Here is a 27,166-nt window from a genome sequence, read left to right on the forward strand (position 1 = left end):
TGTTTCATTTCTGTTTGTCAATAATCTTTGACTATAAGAAGGTCGATGATCTTTACTACCTTGGTTTTTGTTTTTAAACCTAAATTAATAAGCCCTGAAACTGTGCTGTATTGTTGTGTTATTTTATTTATGTATTAATTAAACTGAAGGTTAAACATACAAAATAATAAACTCAACCAACATAAAACTTATCGACACCACAAAATAATTTTACTATGTAGGTTGTTAATATTATTCATAAGTATAGTGCGAAGCTGCGAGCGGGTAAGGGGAGTGCACAATAAAGATCTGATGCTCATTGGTTCGGAAGTAAAGTGAAATAACGGAGTGCATTTATGTTAAAACATTTTAATCCCTACTTTATAATATTAATATGTCACTAACAATATAAGATGAAATTTAACGTTTTAAAGGGTCAAATATTAAATCTATTATCTAGGTAGAACATGTAATAATTATTTGCCAAGTTATATCTTCAACATTTTTAGAAAGAACTTTTCAAACATATTTTCTAAGACGTTTGAATTATAGGCCATTTAAAAAGCAATGCCGTTAAATTATTCAAAGCACAAATTTACCCTGAAATAACTTATAAAATACAAGCATAGCAATATCGATCTATGTTTTAATAAAACAGACAGTCGTGCGAATTTATGTGGATTTTTTTAAATAATTTTACAAAAATGTATAAATGTTATACACAACGTATTCCATGTCAAGTTGTTGCATATTTTTTCACATCAAACGTATCATTACGCGTCAGTAACATTTCGCCCTTTCATCTCATGAAACAGCGGTATATCATAATACTTGGAAACTTACATTGTTTTCCATACTTCCCCTCGCAAAAACATATTCCAAGTTAGCGGCAAGTCGGGCCGGCAAACAGAGTAATTGACTCGCCGAAAACCACCGAGCGGCACGAAACTTCAACCGGGGGTAGTTAAAAGAAAACTTGTTAAAGTAAACCTATTTATTAGCTGCTGAAATGCTTTTTAGTTGACGGGTATTAAAGTGTCGTCGGGGATACCTTGAACCAATACCATTATTTAAATTAACGCTGAAGTAAAGTCGAGTGTCTTTCATATTGCGCTTGAAAAAGTCGAGAGATAAGCGTAAGCGCGGTTAATAAATTCGAAAGTTCAAGAAGTATAAATTTATAAATAAAAAGTAATAAAAATTCGATTGCTCTGGCGGGTCACGAGTGGCTGAGTTGGTAAGGCATCCGCCCCGGAATGGCGCGAAGGATGCGGGTTCGAGTCCCGCCTCGTGATCGAATTTTTTCTATTCTTTATAAATTTATATTTATAAAGCATTTGAATGCCATAAAACCAAAAATATAAATTCAACAAGTTCAAGAAGCTTTCGGACATGCTGCTGACTGTGATTGCGCTCGCATTTAGTTTGGGTTTTAAGTTTTAACTTTATTTCGTAGTTCGAAATAGAAATTCAATAAATTATATGTTGCGATGATGAAAATGTATTTATATATAATACGTACGTATAACTATATATTAATAAGAGGTTTGATCTGCCTTTGAAGTAATGAAAACTGCTTTTTATTCAACGTGAATTTTGTAACTTCTTGATAAGCTATTTTTTATCTAGGCATTGTATAGCATATCATAAGGCTTTTGATTTTCCTATAACGGATCTATAAAAATATAACAATAAGCTAGGGAATCGTAATGTTCGCTCACCCTTAATGCTATTTGTATAATATGCTCTCGAATGGCTGCCATTATAACGTGCTATAAACGAATTAGGGTCGGATCTTGATAGGGAATTTTATAAGGAACGATTAATTAAAAACCTAATTCCGAATCAGCCAACGGTTGTAGCGATCGGTCGGCGACCTTATGTCGCATTTACATTGGTTATTTTGATAAACGGAGGAAAATTTTCAGTTGCTGTATTAGAAATATCGAGTTGAGAGGAAATTATCAATATTTGTTTTACCAGTCGTAAGTTCTGAGGTAACAAACACAAAAAAACATACAGTCAAAGATACCAAAATCGTCGCCTTACTCTATGACGTGACGGTATTGCCATGACGGGACCTTGAAATTTTACTCTCAACGCTGCTAAAGAAGTTTCACTTCAACAATAAAAGGCTATCGAAATCGCTACAAACTTTAGTATAGGATTATACAATACTTCAAGAAGCTTTGCTATAAGACATTCAAGTACTTGAACAGGCTCAATCGAAAGGTATCACGTACATCGACTTTTATGTTTCGAGTTAAGAACAATTCATTCTAACTCAACTGAAGATGTATACAGTGTATGTTTTCACTAACATTGTCGTATTGTTTGAAGCTCTCCAAGTTCGTATATCAATGTTTATTATATATAACAGCAAATCGGTTGATTTATGAAACAATATGTTGCTGTGTGTTGTTTGTCGTGTGTCGCCATCGATCATTTTACTCCTCACTCTTCTGAATACGAAACAAGCAATCTATACATGTAAGGATATATTTTAACACGCCTCGATGTGTTTGCGAGTTGCTTATTAATATTAGGTTTCGTATGAGTCTTTTTTGATATTTCAAAACTCAAACAACTTTTTTGATAATCTGTTAATACGTAAGTTTAATGTAAAAATAGCATTTTTTGATTACAGAAATATTATTTAGTAATTTAAGTTAAGCATAGCCCAAGACTAAATATCAACAACAACAAATAAAATAAATTTTATTAAATGTAGTTGAAAATATATCGAAAGTTATTTGGCACTTTTAACAGGGATTGAACAATGGATAATACAACAAATAGAATTTGATATAAAACATTCATTACAATGAATGATTCACGATGTTTACTCATAGCAAGATAAAAGGAAAAATATGAAAAATAGAGCACCCATAAGGAAATTCATTATTCTTTGTTGATATAAGAAGACACATAGGCAATCTCGGGCGCTAATGTATTTATTTGGTCGACTTTCAATTATGTACATGTAACATGTATTCTGCTTTTAGTCGTTTGGCATATATTTGGCTTATGTTATGCATAGTTAAGCCTTGTCCTTGGTTTGATAGCTATCTAGTTACAACAACATTATGTAACTGAATACAATATAGTGTTAAATGTGTTGGTTTAACATTAAGTGCTATTCTATATGACATTCCTATGTCCTATACAGTTTAAGACAATATATGAGACGAAAAATGTTTTAATTTCCTATAAATTATCAGATCTGTTTTTTTTTCCAATTATGATAATACTTCGAGATCCAGGTTATATTAATAATATTTGAAAGGGAAAGCGATCCAATTAGTTCCATAATGTCATCTAGAACTCTCATCTCAAACTCCATACAATCCAAATTCCTAGACGACTATCACGTCTAAATAATAACGCAATTTCATCACAAAACAAATTAACGACACTTATTACAAATGAGCGCCGTGTCGTCACGACAATGGAGTTCTTTGTTTGCTTAATTGTTGAACCTTCAGATAGAAATAGAGCAATGGAAAGAAATAAATAAGAGAGCACGGTGAGAGGCCGGCGTCGGGTCCAATCTCATTCGTTGTGAAAAGGCAAGTGCCGCCACTCACGGCCGAGGCAAAGGCGTCCGTTCTTGTGGAATGTTTTTCAATTTATCGCCCTTAATGTCCCTTCGCTTATATGTTCACATACTTGTTGGGAGAGGCATATAAGAGCGTTTAGAAACACTATGGTAATAGGGTTTTATTGATAGTTTAAAAGAAGTTTTGTGTGAGAGTATGCTGTGTATAGGTTATTTATTAATGTTTGAATGTTGTATAACTAAGGGTTGTCTATTTGTTATTTTATAAGATGTGTAAAATTCTGTATATTTTTATATTTATTAAGTGCTGTTTCTATTTAACGTCTCCACATACCTTCATAAGCTACGCCGTAGCACTTATCGTAGCTGATGTTTACGGTATGCTACGTATGTATAACTTTTCCTTATAACATTAAATTGTAACTTTAATTCAAACAGTTCTTAGAAGCAGTCGCCCTCATTACAGTTTTTATAATTTATTTTTTAATTACGGAAGCCTCTCCTTTCTTTTCCCTATTCTCGGGAATTACCTCTAATTTTTCCGCTTAATTTATTCAGCGTTTCCGAGTCTGAAATAGAGATTGGATTTTTTTAAATGCAATAAAAAGTTTTCGTTATTCTTTGTCGCCCGCACGCTCGCGTTGTCCGAACGGGGCCCGTAGACAAAGTAACAACTAAAAAACGATAACGAAGTTAGAAAAGGAAAAATGTATGGGATTGACATTAGATAGACCACGTGATCTAACGCGGCGTATGTCAATCCCATACATTTTTGCCTTTTCTAACTTCGTTATCGTTTTTTAATTGTTACTTTGTCTAAGGCCCCGGGACTACGTTTCAATGCAATTATCTACTGCAAACTTGTTATTAACTTTGAATTGCAATGAGAGAATATCATTTGGAGGTGTTTAATTAGAAACTTTAAGTGCTCCGTTGAATGGACGTTTTAAATATTTTATGTAAAGCAATGTAACTTTGTAATTGTGTAATTTATTATGAATTATATTCTTTATTAACGTGAAGGGTTGGGTTCATTATATTTTACTTCGCTAATTGAGTGGTTTATTTTGAATGGAGTTTTTAAACTAATATTACAGTATACTAACGTTGAATATATTGTAGATGTACTGTAAAATAAATCTGTCGTAAAAGTCAGCAGAAACTTCGGGAAAAGTATTTTCATTATAGTGAGACTTGTCCTAAGAGTTGTTTGTCTAAAACGCATTAAAAAGATTGCGATGTTTTCCTTCATTCTCGTTTTCTACGTAATTAACGTTTTTATATCATGCGTAGTAAGATAGGTACGTATTTTATATACGGAGTTAGTATGGGTGAATCATGAATACAGTTTTATGCTTAAACCTGTTTTATTTAAGAAATATATGCGTCTTATTATTTCATCATAGCAGTATTTAAAATAAGGTATGCCTACAATAGAATTAAGAAAATTTCGATTCTAAATATAAAAACAGATTGCAAAGTGGTCAATGTGCATTCAAACAAAAATATACCTACTTTTCTGACAATAACAGATCGCAAAACTACTATGAATAATTTCGCTTCGCAATTGTTTAATGTTTATCCGTTTGTACACTTTTATATCAAATTGGAAATTCAATATACAAACACGTTTAGCCCAATTTAGATATTCAATATCAAAATTCCAATTTCCAACACGCCACGTTCGTATTTCATGTTATTTTATAAAAAAATACACTTTATTTTTACACGTTACATTTGCTTTTTGCACTACGCATGGATTGGTAGTATTTTTTAAGCTTTTCATACTGCAGTTACATTCACGAAAATTCCTATACATCGTCTGACAAATTCATTTGTTAGTTTTGTTTTATTTTTTGTGCTATGTTTTAAGCATCTTTATAGTTAACGTTGAATTAAATTTCAACGTCGAAAAATACATGTGGTGTATTATATATCTATTAGGTAATAAATAATTGATCATACCACATAATATTAGTCACGGCACGTAAGTTTAGCGCTCACCATGAAGTGGAGGGGATCTATTTGAAAATAAAGGCGAACTTGCCGTAAAACATTGCAGGTCACCGCTAGACTTACATGCAGCGTCTAATACATCCTTCGTTTTTGTTACATCTTGAATTCATTCATCATAAAAACGTGTACGCGTTTGTTTGTAATATTTATTTTCGGCAGTGTTAAATTGATAAACACTGCGAAATATATAACTTATGACTTTTAAGAATAATGAAACTTTTCACTTGTGAAAGAATTTTCAAAATTGCAGTTTCCTCAAGTTTCTCAATAACGAACATACTACTACTATTATAAATCAATCTCTCTACAGTATTAGAGTAGATAAATCCTCATACCATTTAGGACAAAAGCCAACAAAGTTTCAAAAACGGCACATAAATACATCAGCTTGAACACAGTTCCATAAACATCAGATAGCGGGCCAATATCCAAATGGTGTTTGATGGTAATAATCCGTGATATTGAACTCGTAAATCCTCTGTAGTTGGTATTCTAGTCGAGTTAGCTTGGCTTGCCGTGATAGATATTAATCACCCTATATAAATAAAATATTACCTTATGTAATGCGGAAATATGGCTTTTATTCATGCTTAGAAAAGGGAGGTTCTTCTACTATTATTTCTGAGAAAAATGACAAACTCAAACTCAAATATTTGTTTATTAAACTAGAACTTATTTAGTACCAGCTGATCGCCCCGGGTCGTATGTTTTTCTATCCTATATCCACCTTCTGGTTCTAAGTTACATTCACACCACGTTCTTGAGTTATAAATAGTGTTACTAACACGGTTTTTTCTGTCCAAATTTTGAATTTAAAATTCAATCGTAATACGTAGATTAACCACAAAATTAATAACCATACTAATTTATGACTATAAAACCTCAGTCCTGCGAAATTTATTCGTCACATTAAACAGAATGGTATCTGGCCATCAGCAGCTGGAGCGAAATGACCGGCAAGTGTAGTGACTCGTGAATCTTCCCTTTAGTTGAGAGATATAACACCTTCCTGTTGAGAGATTTTACACCTCAACGCTATTAAATATATAATTCGACTGGATGTTTTCGATGCATTTCGACTTTTTGTATCAAATTTCAATTATAGAAACATGGACAGAAACCAGTCCCGTTCTTTTTTTATAAAAAATATATACAATAACAGACAAAAAAGCATTTCAATATATTTTTATGAATTAAATAGAAACTTCTTAATAGAAACATCATAAGCTCATACGTACGGAATCTACAGACATCTTAATCCAATAAAAATGCAATAGACTACCCTAACTCTACATCTATAATTCGATTGGTTCATTCACCGATGCACCATAATTTTTCCACAATAAATCAACAAAATGCTCCATAAATATTGTCCCCGCATTCGTAGGAGTATGTAAGCTGACCATCATTGGATTTGTGAGCGGATCGGCGCTCGTGGATCAATGGCCACCGAAATACGAATTTTCCATGCGATTATCTAACTACGGATGCATTGAGTGAGCGTAATTAACTGTCCAGTTACTAGTTGATTAGCGGGTGTGGGAGTTTAGTTATATTGAGAAGAGTTTTGTGTAGCCCCGCTTCATGTGTGGTTAGTTCTTTAAACATTACAGTATCTAATGTTAAACTATACTGAAATAAATTTAATGTTGATTGTTGATCAAAGGACAGTTTCACCGTGCTATTGAACTTTTTAACTAATTATTAGTTATCTTGAAAATCGGCCCTTTATATAGAAAACAATTGAATGAAGGATACATAGTTACTTTATGTTAGAGTAATAGTTACTTCTGGATATAATATTGACACGTTTATTAAAGATGTTGATGGTTAAACTACAGTTCTCTTTAAAGTTTTCTTCACAAAAAGCAGTAATCAATAATTTATTTCAATGCACGTGTGCACTTATTTGATTTCTAACTTCAAAAAAGATACTTCGTTGATTATAACATGTGTACACGTGTAGCAATTAAAATAATAATCTCATTAACTGTATTAAATATAAACACACAGCTAAAAGTCATTTAATAATGAGTTATAAAATAGCACGACAAAGGACAAAATAATCGGGTTAATACACCAAGTTATAATTGACCGAGGTTCGCGCGACACAATCTCGGTCATTAAAATTTCCCCGAAACTACACGTATCTGGGTCAATTTATCACACTAACATACATGCAGTAATTTATCTGAAGTTTTTTCAAAGCTTTTAAATAAATCAATGATACTTCGCTGTTTTAATAAAGTGTATGGATCCGAAAGAGGTTAATGTGATAAAGCGGTGAAGTCATTAACTTTTTAAATTTGAAAATGTGTACTAAGTACATATTTTTGTTGAATTTTTGACTATTCGTACTATTTATTTTAAAACCGTTTTCTACATTTTAATAATTAGATTAATGAACTTTCTTTTTTAATATTTGCACACCCAATCGATGGGTAGAATGTATTAGCCACATAATATTGTAATTAAAATATCTATAATTATTTATAACTACATTCTTGCAAATAAATATAATTTGAATTTGAAATTAGGATATGAAGCAGATGCATTTCACGTCTGTTTCTTCTGTCGTTAGAATTCGGTGGTTTATGCTCGCCAATATACAAAGCTACAACCAAATGATCAGTTCTCTAGTAATACATTGAACGACTATTGTAAACTCAAAGCACACCCCGGACACTCCATACAAAATGATCGTTTTGACAGTCACACTGTAGAGACTGCAAATGTGTGTGTTAACGCTTTATGGTTGGCACATTTGTGACTAGCGTAAAAAAAATTCGCGTTTTTGAATGATGATGATGATTTGAATGAAATACATCCGTAAACAGCACAATATCTAACCATTTTCTACGAAAAACGATAATCACAAATCCAAAATAATAAAATTACTTTAAGTCAATTTGATTAATGTTGTCAAACTTCGTTGCGTATCGTCCTTGCAGAAAAATATGGCCCATTTTATGTCTGATCGCGCGGGGGTGAGGTAAGTTTAATTTTGGCGGGAGGCGGAGAGTGTCCGTTCTGTAGCGTTTAGCTACTATTATGTATTCTGTGCTCAAAGGCGAATAATGATTAAGCTAACCGTTTCGTAATATTCAAAACAGCTCCTTCCTCTTTCCCGTACGGACTCCGGTATTCAATAACCCGTAGACTTACGGAAAGCTCAAAATTGAGGTTGTAATTAAAAATCCTGTACGTAGAGGGTCGGATGGTGGCAGTAATTGCCTATCCGTTGTGAGCATTCGATATTACAAAGGTGAAACGTTTGGTCACTTGAAGATTTTGTTTTGCTTCGTCGTGGACGGAATGCAATTTTGTAAGAACGTAAACTTAGCCTTTTTGGTGGATGGTTCTGTCGTAGGTGTATTGCAGGAATAGTCGTGGTATGTAATTGTAGTTTGTAGTTGTGTTCGGTAGAGAAGGGAAAGTTGATTTTGTTTTGTTAGGGTGGTTTCAGGAAGAAGTTGTTGGCAATTAAAAGAAAAAATTGATATAAAATTGTGACTTTTATTGTTTTACAACACCTGTCTACCCAAAATATATTATTTGATTGTTTCTATTTGAGGTCGTTAAAATTATTGCTATGAAATTGAGTTTATTATGATTAGAATAACATACCAAACTTATCGAAATTTATCTAAAGTTTGAATATATTCAAGTATTGTCTTTATTGTATTACTAGCGGTCCGCCCCGGCTTCGCCCGTGGTACATATTTACTCTAGTTTAGTATACTACATACTTTAGTTTTCTCTACATAAAAACCATCATCGTACTTCAAGGAATATAATAAAAAAAGAATTATCGAAATCGGTTCAGCCGTTCTCGAGTTATGCGCTTACCAACACATTTTGCGATTCATTTTTATATATAAGAAGATTTGCAATGCAATGCGTCGATTCATATGATCCAATGACTTTTTTATTCATTCAATAATTTGATCCACATAACATATTCATGTACACACAAATACAAAACATTGAACCATTAGTTTGTTTGCTTATTCGAAAGCAAGATAAATATTATAAATCCAGAGGAACTTTGCTCGTATCTAATTTAATAATGATACGAAAATTATTTGAAAACTCAAACTCAAACACTTGTTTATTCAATTTAGACTTCTTTTAAAAGCACTTTTGAATCGTCATAGCATATTTTTAACATTTACCACTTATTCGGAAAGCAGTATCTATAGAGAAGAGCCGACAAGAAACTCCATAATCGCTGTTTTAAATTCATGTCATGCCCTCATTATATAATTAATACGATGCAAAATGTAATAAAAATTGAAAATAAATGATATTTTATATCGACGCTTGAGAGAAAATGTAAAACTTTAACTTAAAGAAAGTCCTATTGAAAGTCATCAAGATTTATTCCTCTAGTTAAAAATCTAAAAATAATAAAAGTAAGGTTGCTTTTTGTAAACATTAAAAGAAATATTATCAAAGGTAAAACATTCATAAAGTTGCTTTCAACCGGATTGAGTTTGGATCAAAACGTTTACGGGATTCAAAACTAGGCAGCGGAATAAAAATGTATATTTACAGACTCTACTTTATATTTACAAACAAACTAGAAGACGATATTTCTTATAGCCTAGCTCTTGTAAAATATCCCAGCTCTATTAATAGATAGAGCAACACTCTACATTTTTAATACCACAGCTCTACGTGGCTCTACATCTTCGCGTAGCACAGTAAATATCCAAACACTTAACGTCCATCTTGTAAACACATGAAGTTACCTGTCGCTACCACAAAGTTTGCAAAGTACCACTGATAATGCAATGTAGAGCTTCTACACTTTGAAGAATAGAGAGCAACTTCATTTCCCAGTGTCTATTATTTACTTAACTATTTATTTATTATGTCGTTATTTTTTTACTAATTTAATAATTTAATTGTTTCAGTGTTCCCTAATGTACCGGCTGCGCCGGGAATGCCCTGTACTGGTGAAGATAGTGAGTATAAACAATTTAATATATTCTTAAATAAATTTAAGACTGAAACTTTATATTATTCTAAATTCCATACGGCACGAAAATTAACTTAAAGATATGAATTAATAGTAGAAGTAATAGATTGGTTGAAGTACTTAATACATAATATTGCATATTTCGTATTCTTGTTACGAGAATTATTGTGAAATGCATACTACTCATAAAAAAATCACAAAACCTGACAGAGTCGAACCGAAGAGCTAGTAACATTATAATTTATAATACTACCCTATTTATATCACGTATCAACAACGTCTAAAGTTAATATGTACATTATTCTTCAAAAACGAAAATAACTTTCACATAAAACCACTAATGATGGTAACCATTAATTCTTATTTAATTGTGCCCAACGAAAATAAAATAAGATGTTTATCAATAGAACGTAACTAGAACCTGATACATATAGTAACAATACAGCAGTTCTTAGAAACACAATACGAGTAGGTACCTCCCACGCTCCAGAAGCCAACGACGATATTCCCAACGTTTCCAGCCCGCAAAAGTACGATTGTTAGCTTATAAGAGCCATTTTCCTCGCACCGTCGTGTGCTACGAAACTAGAATTATTCAAGGTGTACGCTTATTTAATATTTAAGTGGTAGGAATGAGAAAATGTCACGTATTCTAGGTCAAAGTCAACTTTGTGTGTATACTGTATATTATATACTAGCTGCTCCGCGCGGTTTCACCCCCGTGGCTCCACTCCTGTTGGTCGTAGCGTGATTATATATAGCCTATAGCCTTCCTCGATAAATGAGCTATCTAACACCGAAAGAATTTTTCAAATCGGACCAGTAGTTCCCGAGATTAGCGCGTTCAAACAAACAAACAAACAAACTCTTCAGCTTTATAATATTAGTATAGATTGTATCGTTACCGAGTATCACAACAAATAAGAAATGTTTTTCGCTCTATTTCACTTTGCCGCGTGGGTTTTATTCAATTTTGTATAGATTTGTTTCGTATATTTTGCCATTAAACACGTGAATAAACCTATGGACCTCAATCTATTGGCCCGGCTTATTGTGTCGAGCTTATAGTCAAGGAAATGTTTGGCAGTAATGTAATGGAATATTGTATTGCAAATAAACTAAACTGTTACATGTAATATTTAATTTGGTTAAATAAGTTACGTATCTTACTTGTTACGGTTTTTAAATACATAACAGAATACTCGTCACTACATATTATAAAACAAAGTCGTCTTCTCTGTCCCTATGTCCCTAGATGTATGCTTAAATCTTTAAAACTACGCAACGGATTTTGATGCTGGTTTTAATTGTTTTTAATAGCTTCTTTTATTTAATAGATGAGTGATTCAAGAGGAAGGTTTTAGTATATAATTTATTAGGTTTTAGACAAAGCGGACGAAGCCGCGGGCGGAGTTACACATACAGATATGTTAAACATTCGTAATAATTCATGCGGACAAACTTTACTCAACTAAATAAAGCTTCACAGTTTGAGCATTCCAATCGTCAATATAATATATTCATGAATTTGTCTACCTCGTGTTCGGAAGACAAACGTTAATATTTCCACACAGCTCCACTGCTTACAGAGTCATGAATGTTATTAGGGAGGGGAGTAATCGAAATTTGCAAGATAAATGTCTCGAGATGGGAAACGCGATAGCTGTGCATTCGCCTTGTTAATTGATGGTTTGGATTTCATGTCAACAGCTCGCAGTTAAATTATATGTAATGGTATCTAGTCTAAGAAACACTACGGATAGAAATAATTTTATCACTCTGTAATTATCTTGTATTTAGATTTGAATGTAAAATATCAGAGATAAACATTGTACTTTCCTGGCATGTAACTGTTATTATACATAGCTATCAACTTTAAACAGTTTAAGTGTTCAAAGCATCATCAAAACTTTATGTGATCAAAACTCTAGTAATACTAAAAACATACCTTGAATCATCAAAATTTTTCTCAAAACAATGACGTTCATTCAGCTTCATAAAAATAAATCGAATTACACGAATATTATGACAGTCCCTGATATGAGTGTTTGGAAAAGAAATTGATTTCTTATTAACGAGGTAAAGTCGATTTTCGATAAGATAGGAATATCTGTCGATAGGCAACGGCTCAGTGGAGACCATGCCGTGCCCAACCAATGTCTTGTTCTTATCAAGTGCTGCAACATTTAACAGGTGTGATTTGTTTTGTGATTTAAATGGGTTAAAAGGATATAGTGGTGATAGTTCTGAAATACGTTAAAGGTCAGACGGGTTATATTATGGTAGTGGCTTTGTAAATGGATAATTTACGGTATTGCTCACGTTTCATTTTTATTAACTTATTTTAAGTTTTAACATAAACAAGGAGCGTGTACGAATCTTATCTACAGTATAAACTGAGTTTGGGAAAATATTTAAAATTACAAGTATAGTATACAGTACACAATTATTCAAATGGTATTTTCGATACTAGTAACTATTCCACCGTTCAGACGTTCACAACCATAATATGTAAACTTCAAATATTTCCACACGATATGAGACATTACAAGATTAAGAAAAGACGGTCGGTTCACGAGATGCAAATCTGATTAACGCTAAGCACAGCACAAACAATACTCTCCTCAAATACACTGCGAATAATATCAACGGAATGCACTGCAAAGAGATTTGGAACACTGGTTAATGTCTTCTGTTTGAAGTTCACTATGATGATTATGTTGTAGTTTATTTTAGCCTTGCTAATTTGCTGTGTGAATAGAAATAGGGGTGATATTCGGGTGATTTAGAGTTATAAGTACAAGCGGTTTCAAAGATTTTGCTTCAGATTTGATTAGATTTCCTTACAATTAAGTAAAATAATACTTTAAAACTATAAAAGTGAAATATATAATACCTAGTAAAAGCGATGTGTTTTCACGTTAGCTTAACAAAGAGTTATTCATAAATGTTCTTTAATTATTTTGTTTAGGTATATTATAATAGTTATTAGTAGGTACATAAGAAAAGTAAATTATAATCATAAACTCATACGTGAAAAATAAGCTAAAAGTAGGCTCGTAAATAAAATAAAAAGTCATCAAATTAATATTCTTCCTTTTATGAATATGAAAGTACCAGGCAATTATAAGGTTGCAAGAGGTCACTAACTGTCGTTTTGTTTCAGGAAGCATATACAGGAGGGGAGCGCGCCGGTGGCGGAAGCTCTACCGCGTTAACGGTCACATCTTCCAGGCGAAGCGGTTTAATAGAGTGAGTGTTTTGCACTTATGCTGCCCTGGTACCTAATGTGCATATTCATTGTCCAATATTTTATTATTTTAATCTACAAACTTCGCGTGTGAACGGTCTTTTTTAAATTTGCATATCAATCAATATGTAAATTGAGAGTCTAGACAGCTGAATCTTTTAAGTCTAAAAAATGTTTTATAGCCTTGTTTATATTGAAAAATATCGTTCAATCAAGTCTGATATCGATTCTGAAAAAGTTTACATAGCTACGAATTTTACTTCGTCTCTACTTTTTTTTAAGGGGAAAAATCTTGTATTGATATCCACGGCCCTTTTCCTTATGTCAGATTCCTACGCATCAATACGTCCGCGACCTTCGTCTCTAGTCCTACTATTATTATAAATATTAAACTAAAAAACCATTTATATACTTCCAGAGAGCGTTCTGCGCATATTGCCAGGACCGTATATGGGGCCTCGGGCGGCAGGGCTTCAAGTGCATCCAGTGCAAGCTGCTGGTGCACAAGAAGTGCCACAAGCTCGTGCAGAAGCCCTGCTCCAACGAGCACGTGGACCCCATCGAGGTTAAGGATGACGCGAATGGAGAAAGCACCCTGGGAAGAGCGGCGTCTGTCAGGTAATGTTTTGTTTATAGTTTGTAGTAATGGCTATGGTACACCATAGCCATCAATATCTAACTTACAAGTTAGATATTGATTTTAATAAGTGAATTTTAATAAGACGTGCATCTCATCAAGTTATAGGCATGGAAATAATGCTCTAAGAAAATTTAATATAAAGTTATAAATGGTATTTAACATTTATGATGTTTTATTAATCTTAACGCAATGTTACCAATGAACTAAAAGTATTTTCAAATATGTACACATAATGTTTGTCAGGCTTTAAAACAATTGCCTTATCCATTCAAGTAATACTTTAATTGCTAAACTCTTGTTATGTAATCAAAACATCACTAAGTTTGTCAAAAAAATTTTCACTGTCATCAAAAATTTTCGTCGTTAATTGTCTCATCATACATTCAAATAGTACGATTTCTAAAATCTTGGTCCTCGTTAGGTATGGAAAAAAAATTGGTTGTCTGTAAAGTCGGTTTACTTACGATAGTTGAACGTGACAACGTCCGATTGTGCTTCTTTGTCGCTCGTTCCGCGCTCTCGCTTGCACTTCAAACCTAACATGGAACGCCTCAGAGCGAGGTAACGCCGCATGAGTCATGTTTTTTCGTGCTTGCAACCGGCTCTATCGAATTATAAGACGTTGTCACGTCAAAAACTATTCGTTCCAGTTTCGAACTGGTACGTACAAAGAATGTTTGATATAAGGCAATTCGTTTAAATCAGAATAATGGTGAATGCCGATTGGAATTCATACTAAAAGTTGCAATGAAACACTACTTGAATGGCTAAGACAATTCTTTTTCGTTAGGTATGAAACCTATCTTCTACTTGAATGTATAATCTTATTCTAATAAATGTATTTTATTCTATTCTTATTCTTAAACGCTCAACTTCTCGTATATTCTTTCAGATCGCGCGCAGAGCCGGAGCCCCCGCTGCCGGAGACTCCGCCCGCGCCGGTGGCGGCGCCCGCGCGCAGTGAGGACCTGGAGCCCGGCTCGCAGAGACAGTACTCGCTGGAAGACTTCGAGCTCATCAGGGTTATCGGCAGAGGGTCGTATGCTAAGGTAAGCGGAAAAGAAAGATTGTAAGGATGTAGATGTGTTGTGAGGAAGGAATGGTAAATTTGGAAAGATAAGGAAGAAACGGCAAACAGGAAAAATAAATGGACGTAATTGTAAAAATGAAGAAGACAAGAAAGAAAAAAATCATATTGGTCAACTTCAATATATTTTACCACTTTAGTTGTTAAGCTGTGCGAAATGTATTTTTTTTTTCTGCTACAAAAGTTCTAAATTCCCAATCATATCATATTATATTAGTTAATTTCTTCAACATTTTCTTCTTTTACAACTCTATTGGCTAAATAATCCGTATCATCACCATCAAACTTCTTAAAAACATGGCCATAATTATACCAGTCCATAATGTATTAAAAACTTTTAGCCAACTTTTGGTGAATATATAATGTAAAATGCCACGTAAATACCCAGTAAAATTACAAGAAAACACCCTAATAAGCTTTAAAACCAGGTGCTCATGGTGGAACTGAAGCGGACAAAACGCGTGTACGCTATGAAGGTGATCAAGAAAGCATTAGTGACAGATGACGAAGACATCGACTGGGTGCAAACAGAGAAGCACGTGTTTGAAACTGCGTCTAACCACCCCTTCCTTGTGGGGCTACACTCCTGCTTCCAGACGCCAAGTCGCCTGTTCTTTGTGATCGAGTTTGTGCGGGGAGGAGACTTGATGTGAGTGTACATCTTTCTTTATTGGGATATCGTTTATGTAGTGAAGCACGTGTTAGAAACGGCTTCCAACCACCCCTTCCTTGTGGGGCTACACTCCTGCTTCCAAACCCCAAGTCGCTTGTTCTTTGTGATCGAGTTTGTGCGGGGAGAAGACTTGATGTGAGTGTACATCTTTCTTTATTGGAATATCGACATGTATAAGATACAAAATGTATAAGAAGGACGTGGTACAAAACAGATTCAAGAGGTGAGCTTATGGCACGCCCGCGCCCGCGCCGCTTGTGTTTGACCCGCGCCTAAAGTTCCTAATGTTCCCATGTTAGGGTACTACGCAACGTCAGCAGCGCTAGCTCGCTGAGCACGCGCGCTGCGTGCCATCCGAAACGTTTAAATATTACCTTCTGCAATATTATGATGTTTTTCTATACGTATATGTGCAAAACTACATAAATTATCGAGTATTACGGTTTAATATTAATATGTAACATTTCAGGTTCCACATGCAACGTCAACGTCGTCTCCCCGAAGAGCACGCACGTTTCTACGCCGCGGAGATATCTCTCGCGCTACACTTCTTGCACGAGCGTGGAGTTATCTACCGCGACCTGAAGCTGGACAACGTGCTGCTGGACCACGAGGGGCACATCAAACTCACTGACTACGGCATGTGCAAGGTAACTGTGGTACTTGACGTGTGTGTAGCCCCTAACAGATCTTTCGTGGCACTTGCTGCACGAGCGCGTCATTTAACGCGTCTATCGTGATACATGCTGTGATGAGACATTATTATTATTTATTTTAATAAAAAAACGTAAATTGTGCTATATTGAACTTTTATTATAAGAACTGTAACTGCATTGCAGTTATAAATAATTGAGATGCATTAAATTTAACATAATTTTTCCAATCAAGTCCATTCTGAAATTCATTTGCTTCCAGTACTGTACCCTGTATTTGACCGATTCAAAATTTTTTGCCTATTATCGTTAACTTTACTGTATATGCAAGAGATTCACGCTCTATATCTAATATTTTAGACCGGGAGATACTGACACAAAATTTCGAGTCATTTGTAACAAGGATGGCGGTTCTACAGGGGTCTTAGTACGCAATGACAAAAAGAAAAATGATGGTGTGAACGCTGGTACCGGTGGCTTAGTCGCGTGGGCGTTTGTCGAACTCGTCGGAAAAATAGCGAAAGTCAAACGATTTGTAACACAAAAATTTTAGAATTTACCGATAGCCCATAAAAAAGTAGTAGGCGGTAGTGTCATGCCATACTTTTCCGGTGTGACTTACAGCCCGCCATACCGATGCGAATGTGTTGATTTAAATAAAACAATCATTCAACCATTTGTACCAGGCTAACTTTTGCACAGGTAACTATCGTCGTGCAGCCATTTACGAAAATCGCCATGCCATACTTTTCGGACGATTCCAAATGGTCGCCATACCGCCGAAAATCTGCAAAAAATTTTTATTTCGCCAAACTTTTTGTACCAGTATTGCATTTGGATTTTTGGAGAGTATTTGATAAAATGTGACCATTATTATATTTGCCATACTTCTAGTAGGGGTAAAAAGTGCTGTCATACTTGAAAACTTAATTTATTATTAATTTATATAAGTGAAGATTTCCAACACATAGATCTTTGAAATTTTGTATTTATATTTGTTGATCCTCAAACTTACAGGAAAAATAAGTGCCATACTGTTACAAATCGTTTGACTTTCGCTATTTTCCGACGAGTTCGACTAACGCCCACGCGACTAAGCCGCCGGTACCAGCGTTCACGCCATCGTTTTTCTTTTTGTCATTGCGTACTAAGACCCCTGTAGAACCGCCATCCTGTTACAAATGACTCGAAATTTTGTGTCAGTATCTCCCGGTCTATTTCCATTATGTTTGACTTATTTTTCTCCTTCCCAGGAGGGAGTCCGTCCCGGGGACACCACCTCCACATTCTGCGGCACTCCCAACTACATAGCGCCGGAGATCCTCCGCGGCGAGGAGTACGGCTTCTCTGTGGACTGGTGGGCGCTCGGGGTGCTCACGTATGAGATGCTGGCCGGCAGATCGCCCTTCGACATCTCGCATGCAGCTGACAACCCTGATCAGAACACGGAGGACTATTTGTTCCAGGTTTGTGCCCATTAATCTATTCTACCTAAACAGTATTTTGATTACGCTTTCCGTTTTTTGTGTGTAGTCTAAATATAATATGCTTGTGTTTTTCGTAATTCATAAATAGCTAAGTTTAGTGTACCTTGCGTATTATTTTGTGTAAACTATACACAAACACAAACAAACATTTATACAACTTTGGCGCAGCTGCACTATATTTGTAATTTCAGGCCATATTGTCTTAATTTAAATTTTTTTTATTGAAAAACCTCCAAAATACCTTGTAACATGTTGTATACCATGTTTATACAAATAAATAATTATGAATAAACCTAATTCCCGTGTGCCAGATAATCCTAATGAAACTTTTTTACTATTTCAACTTTACTATCCCATCCCCATCTCAATTCCAGGTGATCCTCGAAAAGACGATCCGTATACCACGTTCCCTCTCAGTGAAAGCAGCATCAGTGCTGAAGGGCTTCCTCAACAAGAGCCCTTCGGAGCGGCTCGGGTGTGGGGAGGGGGGGTTCCTGGATATTGTCAGCCATCCCTTCTTCAAGAGCATCGAGTGGGAGATGGTGAGGATTTTATGGGTTTTTTTGAAGTGAAAACTTCTTTAGCGGCGTTGAGCACTTTTTCTGTAATGGGTATAAAATCTTAAACTCGCGTCAGGACACGTGACCTGATCGAAAAAGCGTAAGACGGATACCATTCCAAAATATCAAACATGCTCAACGTTAATAATCAAGTTTTCACTTCTGCCGGCACTCCCGGAGTGCAACCCGTCTTTTTTTTAACTTTAATATACCTAGGAATTATAATATTTGCACACACAAATGGGTAAAATTAGCCACATTGTAATCATAACATCTATACGTTCTTGCTAATATATGTTATTTGAATTTAAATCAATGTTAGAAAACCCAGATCGTAAAAAACCGTCTAATATTGCTGATTATTCCGACTGATAATAGCTACAACACCCGTAGTAAAAACATGAATTTAGTGTCATTATTTAGCGTATAACAAATCTAAATGAATTTCATATTATATTCTCACAATGTACAACGGTTGAAACAGAATTAGATTTTAATATTTTTATGGCTAATTAATGTTAATTTCAAACCAATCAAAATGAATGATCTATTAATAATTAAATAAGACCAGACTTTTACAAATATTTCAGTCTTCTCTTAAATTGGAAACAAGTAAAATGCGATAATAAGCTTACTTACACTATATTAAAGCGCATTAACTAATTTTTCACCTCCAAATGTACACTGCCTTTGAACACTATACCAAAAGTGTCTGAGCAATTTCAATTTATTTGTATTTTATGTAACAATTTTTATTTTAATGAAGTTATTCCAGTTGGTTGATATAAACTACGCGGTGTGTCCCTTAGACACATAAAACTGAAAGAATAGAATAAATTCGATTGCTCTGGCGGGTCACGAGTGGCTGAATTGGTCAGGCATCCGCCCCGGATTGGCTTGAAAGGATGCGGGTTCGAGTCCCGCCTCGTGATCGAATTTTTTCTATTATTTATAAATTTATATAAACTAACAATATAAATTCCAGTTGGAGCAAAAGCAAGTGGTCCCGCCGTTCAAGCCGCGGCTGGAGGGCGAGCGGGATCTCGCCAACTTCCCGCCAGAGTTCACGGATGAACCCGTGCATTTGACGCCTGATAATGAGTAAGTTAACAATTAAAACTTAAACTTGAACTTAACATTTAACCGCTTGTGTTAGTAGTTGTTTCTATTTAACCAAAAATAATAATTTTGGTTAGTTTTTTAGTAAAGTTGAGTTGCTCTTAAATAAACTAAAAAAAAACATACCGGCCGAATTGATAACCTCCTCCTTTTTTTTTGAACTTACACCAACAATAATATAACTCAAATACCTATTTTATAAATGAATTTAATTTTACAGTCTTAATTTTTTCGAAATACAAAATAATTTAGCAAACTGCAATGAAAAACTAAACAAACTATGAACATTCTCGTAATAAAAAATGAAACACCTTTCAGCACGGAGATAGCGGACATCGACCAGAGCGAGTTCGAAGGCTTCGAGTACGTGAACCCGCTGCTGATGTCGCTCGAGGACTGCGTGTGACAACACGCCTGTCTGCTGCACCCACACACACAGCAGGTAATATCCCACCCCCACAGACGTGGGGTACATTCCAACCCCCACAGACGTGGGGTACAGTCCCACCCCCACACACAGCAGGTAACTTCCCACCCCCACCCACAGCAGGTAACTTCCTACCCCCACCCACGCAGGTAACTTCCCGCCCCCACCCACAGCAGGTAACTTCCCACCCCTACCCAGAGCAGGTAATTTCCCACCCCCACCCACAACAGGTAATTTCCTACCCCTACCCAGAGCAGGTAATTTCCCACCCCCACCCACAGCAGGCAGCAGGTAACTTCCCACCCCTACCCAGAGCAGGTAATTTCCCACCCCCACCCACAGCAGGTAACTTCCCACCCCCACCCACAGCAGGTATAACCCACCCCCACCCTCTGCAGGTAACTTCCCACCCCCACCCACTGCAGGTAACTTCCCACCCCCACCCACAGCAGGTATAACCCACCCCCACCCTCTGCAGGTAACTTCCCACCCCCACCCACTGCAGGTAACTTCCCACCCCCACCCACAGCAGGTATAACCCACCCCCACCCTCTGCAGGTAACTTCCCACCCCCACCCACTGCAGGTAACTTCCCACCCCCACCCACTGCAGGTAACTTCCCACCCCCACCCACTGCAGGTAACTTCCCACCCTCACCCACTGCAGGTAACTTCCCACCCCCACCCACAGCAGGTATAACCCACCCACTGCAGGTAACTTCCCACCCCCACCCACTGCAGGTAACTTCCCACCCCCACCCACAGCAGGTATAACCCACCCCCACCCTCTGCAGGTAACTTCCCACCCCCACCCACTGCAGGTAACTTCCCACCCCCACCCACTGCAGGTAACTTCCCACCCCCACCCACTGCAGGTAATTTCCCACCCCCACCCACAGCAGGTAACTTCCCACCCCTACCCACTGCAGGTAACTTCCCACCCCCACCCACAGCAGGTATAACCCACCCCCACCCTCTGCAGGTAACTTCCCACCCCCACCCACTGCAGGTAACTTCCCACCCCCACCCACAGCAGGTATAACCCACCCCCACCCTCTGCAGGTAACTTCCCACCCCCACCCACTGCAGGTAACTTCCCACCCCCACCCACTGCAGGTAACTTCCCACCCCCACCCACTGCAGGTAACTTCCCACCCCCACCCACTGCAGGTAACTTCCCACCCCCACCCACTGCAGGTAATTTCCCACCCCCACCCACAGCAGGTAACTTCCCACCCCCACCCACTGCAGGTAATTTCCCACCCCCACCCACAGCAGGTAACTTCCCACCCCCACCCACAGCAGTTATAATCCCACCCCCACCCAAAGCAGGTATAATCCCACCCCCACAATACTACTAAATTGTGTTCACTGTCTTACATGACAATCGAAACCTACCTTAACCTCTATTACAACAATTCAAACAAAGAAATATATTTATTAATTTGTTATTAACTACGTCGCATTTGAGTTTACAATTAATTTTACATTTCTTAATACAGGGCCATAAAAACTAGGTTATAATAAAAAATACTCGAGTCCTTTTTGTGCCCTAAAGCTTTGAAATTTTAATACCCAAATCATAAATTTGAACAATTAACATGAACACACTTGTATTTATTTTACTTATGGTATGTATATACAATTATAGGTATATATGTATATATGATATCTATTATTATATCTATGTATTATTTATAGTATATTTATTAGTATTTTTTTGTATTAGTATTATATTACATAATTATTGCGTTTACTTTTTACCCACCTCCTTTTTCTATTATATTATCTGATCAAACCTGGAAGAAATCACTTATAAGTGATAAGGCCGCCATCTGTGCTGTGTCTTCTTTTAGTATAAGTTTTCTTTTTGTAATTTTTTTTGGCAGTACAATAAAGTATTTAAATAAATAAATAAATACTTGTATCTACAGGCGTACGGGTACGGCGAGTCGTCGTCCTCCGACTACGACTCTGTGTGCTCGGAGCGGCCCGCGCGCAAGCCCACGCTGCTGCAGCACATGTTCTGCTTGCCGCTCAACTGACGCACTCGCGCACACCACACTCGACACACTCAACACACTCAACACACTCAACATGTCACTCAACAACACACTCAACACATAAAACATGGAAATCAACATGAAACGCAAACTGTCACTCAACACGGAATACAACATGTCACTCAACAACATATACAAAACACTCAATTCATACAACATGGAACTCAACGTGCTATTGAAGTACGTGATCCATCGACGCGTCAACAATCGAAAGACGCAACTCAACAATTGTTGAGTACATCGCAAGAGTCAAAAGTTAGAACTCAACAAATTATGAGTGAAACTCAACAATTGTTGAGTACATCTCAACTTCAGACAAAACAATCGACACATGCAACTCAACTTCCGACATGTACGCCTCAACAATCGTTCAAAATAACGCAAAAATCATCTTGTATAACTCAAAGTGGTTTAGAACAATCGCCCGGTTTTTGTCAACAATGTTTTAGCGTTGCTCAACATTCGCCTGACGTATCTCAACAGTATTTCAATGTAACTCAACAAACGTTGAGCCCTGCTCAACATTATTTCTGTGTAACTCAATCACCGGGTACATCGAAACAGTATTTTAGCGTAACTCAACAATTGCCGAGTACTTCTCAACAATCTTTCCATGTAATTGAAGAATTACCTACCATTCCGCGACGCTTTAGCGTTACTCAACAATCACCCGGTACATCTCAACAATCATTCGACATAACTCAAATATCACCCGGTATTTCTCAACAATCATTGAGTGTGACTCAACAATCACCCGGAACATCTCAACAATCACTCGATATAACACATCAAACAAATCCAGTATTACATCAATCACAACGCAAAAAACAATCACGACGCGTTGTTACATTCGATGCAGACATTTTGTGACACGACATATAAAAATAATGACTTTGTACTTATGTTTATTTTCACTTATAATATTAATTTCTAAGTATTATATTCTTGTATTAGCATTAAATACTTTTTCAATATTTTACAATATTATTACTAAGTGTTTAAAACTTTATGATATTTTTAATCGTATTATAACAGTATTCCAATTTTGTATTATTTTTATAATTATTTTAACATTCCAATGTATCGATGTTTAATAAAACATGGTGCCTAAATGTTTGGGACAGACGGTAATGAGGAAAAAATAAGGGAATTGACTTTGTATTGCATTCAACGCATTTGGTGCTCAAATATATTGAGAATTGGGGTTTGGGGGCAGCGGTAGACAGACATATGAATTGGCTATATTGTGTACATACGATGTAACGTTATTGTTAGATTATATATTATAATATTATAATATGTATCGTGTGCGATCTGTATAAAAGTTTATTGAAAAATATTTCAAAGATAATTTCCAAGATTAATTTAATGGTACTTTTTTCACTTCAATTTTAACTTATTTAATTTGAAAGAGGGAACTATTGCTAGAAAGTATAGTGTTTATTTTACAAAAATATTTTTTTATGAGTTGACTAGTTCCCCTTATATAAAGAAGCTTTTTTTGTAATTACGATAAAAATTAATAAATTATATTGACAAACGGATCGCACACATTTGCTAGTATAATATAATAATGTTTTCTCCTATTATTGTAAAGTTAGTTGACACAAACCAAAGTCCGTACTTTGGCACGAAACGCTTTCATGTATATAACATTGACGTTAATTGTACTATATAACGTTATATACTGTATAAGGTTCATATTTTTGTGATTTACGTAGTCGATGTCGGCTTTCTAAAAGAAACGCCATTTATTATGTACAATATATAAACATTCTAAAATTTAAACAACGTCTCTAAACTATTATATAAAATTCGATATAGCGCATCCCGTCTCGGCGATGGTAAATAGGAAATTTAAATGTCACGTATAAATGTGTAACGTTAATTTACGAGCAATAAAATATGTAAATGTATTTAAGTATATCGGCAGTTCGTCTGCTCTGAAGGCACGTAAGGAATTAAACGTAGTGACAACTCTGCGCCGGCGCCATTTGCCCGCAGAGCTTTAGTGTTAGACTAAGTGTAGTGCGTTGTACTCGTGACGTCATACATTCGACTCGCGTTGTTCTAGCTCTAAGTCATTTACATCGCGGAAACGCCATTGTACTTCCATCTTGAGTAATTCGGTCACAAATCTACACATAAATTTATATTTATTAACGCAATCGTCAATGTACATAATAGTGAAGTGCATCGAACATCGCCCGTCGATACAGATACAGAACGATAATATTGTTGGTGTTACTGTAAATAAATATTTTTCACGGCTTTCGTACGCTTGTGTAAATTTTGTATATGAATGCTAGATACCGCCGGTTTAGAGCCATCACTCGATTATTGTTACGGTACAAGTATTATCGTACTTTGAAAACGTCACCCTCATATAATTAACGGTTACTCGATTAGCCTAGCGTGGTAAAGTATACCTCATTTGTAATATTTAGCCCTACGTTACTTCGGTGCGGAACTTTGCACCAAATAATATATTGTAATCCCTTCCTCGTAGATCCTTTTCTCCTCTCATAGCGAACGTTACTCGTTAGGTAGCCAACGAATTTTACAAATTAACCGTATATTAATGAGCACTGATACGAAACTAAAATTGTATAATTATAAACAAAAAATCTCGTAAAATAATATAATTATTGGATTATTATGTAATATTGTTAACGTAGGAAAAGACTATTATATGAGAATAATATCGTAATCTGTGACGGTCCGCGGGTTCGCGCAAATGTCCACGACTATTCTAAATAGTGTGTAGTATGAACCTATCTATTAGATATTTTGCACGATAATTTAGTGTTTTTTCACACGCGCGTCGATTTTCTCCCCTAAATATTATGATAATGCGTCTTCAGTCGTTTCGCTTGAGACAGATGTGATTGTTCGTTATACATGTTGTGGTTACTGACTTGCGTTGCCGAGTCTGTGTTGTGTCCTCGCCCGGGCCTGCTGTTGTTTTGTATAATTTTTACTATAAATAAGTATTTAAATATTATTAAAGTACTCTTAAGTATTAACTTTTAGTTGTTAGATAACATTCCACTTTATGTTTGTATTGGCGCGTTCTTATCGTTAAATTTTATAGACATCACACTTTGTAATGCGGCGCTATATTATATTGAAGCGTTCGTGACACTTTGTTAAATTTAATTTTTCAAATGTATATTGTTGTTTATAAGGTACTAATTGCATGTAAAACGATTATCGGTAATATGTTATTGTAAGGAACGATCGTACAAGATATACTTCTTTCCGATATTTTTATGTAGAACAAACAGTATACTTTTGTGTTATTATTTTAAGTGAACGAACCAATGTTTAAGGTAATGCAATTTTTGTGACTCTGTATTTTTAATTTAGGTGTGGTTCTTTATTTTTATTGTATATCTTCCTTTGTATTCAAACGCCGATAAAATAATGTTACTTGTTACGATTCATTGTGAACTGCTTGGTGCGTGATCGCGACTTATTGTCAAATTAGACTGGAGGACTTGAGATACTGTACTATTCTATGCTTAAATGAAAATAAAGAAAGATTAATCTGAATTGTGTTTTTTTTCTTTGCATGATAAACCACATACCACGTAATATTAAGCCACCTTAATAACCCTTCCACTTTTGATTTTGGTTCAAATCAAGTAACTACACGAAAGATAAAAAATATTTTTTAAGGTTTTATCCATATCATTTTATTAGCTAACAATTGACACTTCACCCATTGACCACCGTAAGCCCCGATCGGGGCGCGACACAATAGATTTTCTATTGTGTCTGTGATTCCGAGGACTGATGGATTAAAATTCAGCAACGTAACCTTGTAACGGCGGGCATAAAATAATATATTTTTCCTTTTTTTAGAACTACACAATTGCTTAACTTTTTTTCACGATTTTAATAATGACCGATACGAGTAATTTTACGATTTGCTTTCACTAATAATGTCCGATCTTAAAAACTGAACGTCGTTACAATTTTGCGTCAGTAAACAGGGATTTTACTCTGAAAATCGAAAACTGATAAATAAAATCGAATGCATTGATTAGTTATGAACAAATATCGCCACATTTATTATTATTTTAACCATCTATAAAAATACACCTAGACAAATGCAATTTAGTTATGTACTTGTCTTATTAGACTCCCTAAACTTACGAATGATAGAAATGTAATGGGACAGATTCACCTGATAATTTTTAAAATTCTCATATGTTTCAAGTCCGTATCGACTCATTCAATTTAATCGATGTTCTTAAGCAGGTCACCTCCATAGAAAGATAAAACTGGCAGAAGTCAAATTTTACCTATTAAAATTGCTCCACTATAAAATAAAAACACAACTAGAATTAAATTGATTTCATAGTATGTAAAGGAAAATTCAAAGCTGGATCACTCCCACCAGGGTTTCAAATTTTTACTTCAATAAAAAGTAACCTCTAAACCACAATATGACGTCGGAATTATAATGTTAAGTTCCAAATCTAAAACCTTCTACTACTTCTACCAATAACGATTTAAAGTATACCAACTATCGAATCTAGTCCATATCTGATATTATATAGAATGATGCGTTACTAGTTACCTATTGGAAATATATTACGTTAAGTTTCACTTGTACGTAATCCAGCGCCTTTTCTTAGCCTTAGAAAATAACCTTTTCTTAA

At 35.5% G+C, this 27,166-nt stretch overlaps 1 protein-coding gene across 7 annotated transcripts in view; it reads left to right on the forward strand.

Moving 5' to 3' along the window:
• Positions 1-26,051, forward strand: part of aPKC (protein kinase C iota type) — a 189,828-nt gene extending 163,777 nt beyond the window's left edge. For all 7 annotated transcript variants that reach the window (XM_089705569.1, XM_089705563.1, XM_089705566.1 and 4 more), the window contains 11 exons: positions 10,474-10,524; positions 13,705-13,790; positions 14,207-14,406; positions 15,321-15,477; positions 15,944-16,164; positions 16,658-16,838; positions 18,095-18,307; positions 18,703-18,870; positions 19,874-19,989; positions 20,326-20,449; positions 22,368-26,051. In XM_089705569.1, the coding sequence (XP_089561695.1) occupies positions 10,474-10,524; positions 13,705-13,790; positions 14,207-14,406; positions 15,321-15,477; positions 15,944-16,164; positions 16,658-16,838; positions 18,095-18,307; positions 18,703-18,870; positions 19,874-19,989; positions 20,326-20,413 (1,481 nt within the window). In that variant the 3' untranslated portion in view covers positions 20,414-20,449; positions 22,368-26,051. The remainder of the gene's footprint in view (positions 1-10,473; positions 10,525-13,704; positions 13,791-14,206; positions 14,407-15,320; positions 15,478-15,943; positions 16,165-16,657; positions 16,839-18,094; positions 18,308-18,702; positions 18,871-19,873; positions 19,990-20,325; positions 20,450-22,367) is intronic.
• The last annotated feature ends 1,115 nt before the right edge of the window (positions 26,052-27,166 follow it).

Source organism: Colias philodice, chromosome 17, assembly GCF_061535455.1.
Source record: "Colias philodice isolate Cphi_HAF_F1 chromosome 17, ilColPhil1 Martin Lab GWU primary, whole genome shotgun sequence".
Taxonomy (NCBI): domain Eukaryota; kingdom Metazoa; phylum Arthropoda; class Insecta; order Lepidoptera; family Pieridae; genus Colias; species Colias philodice.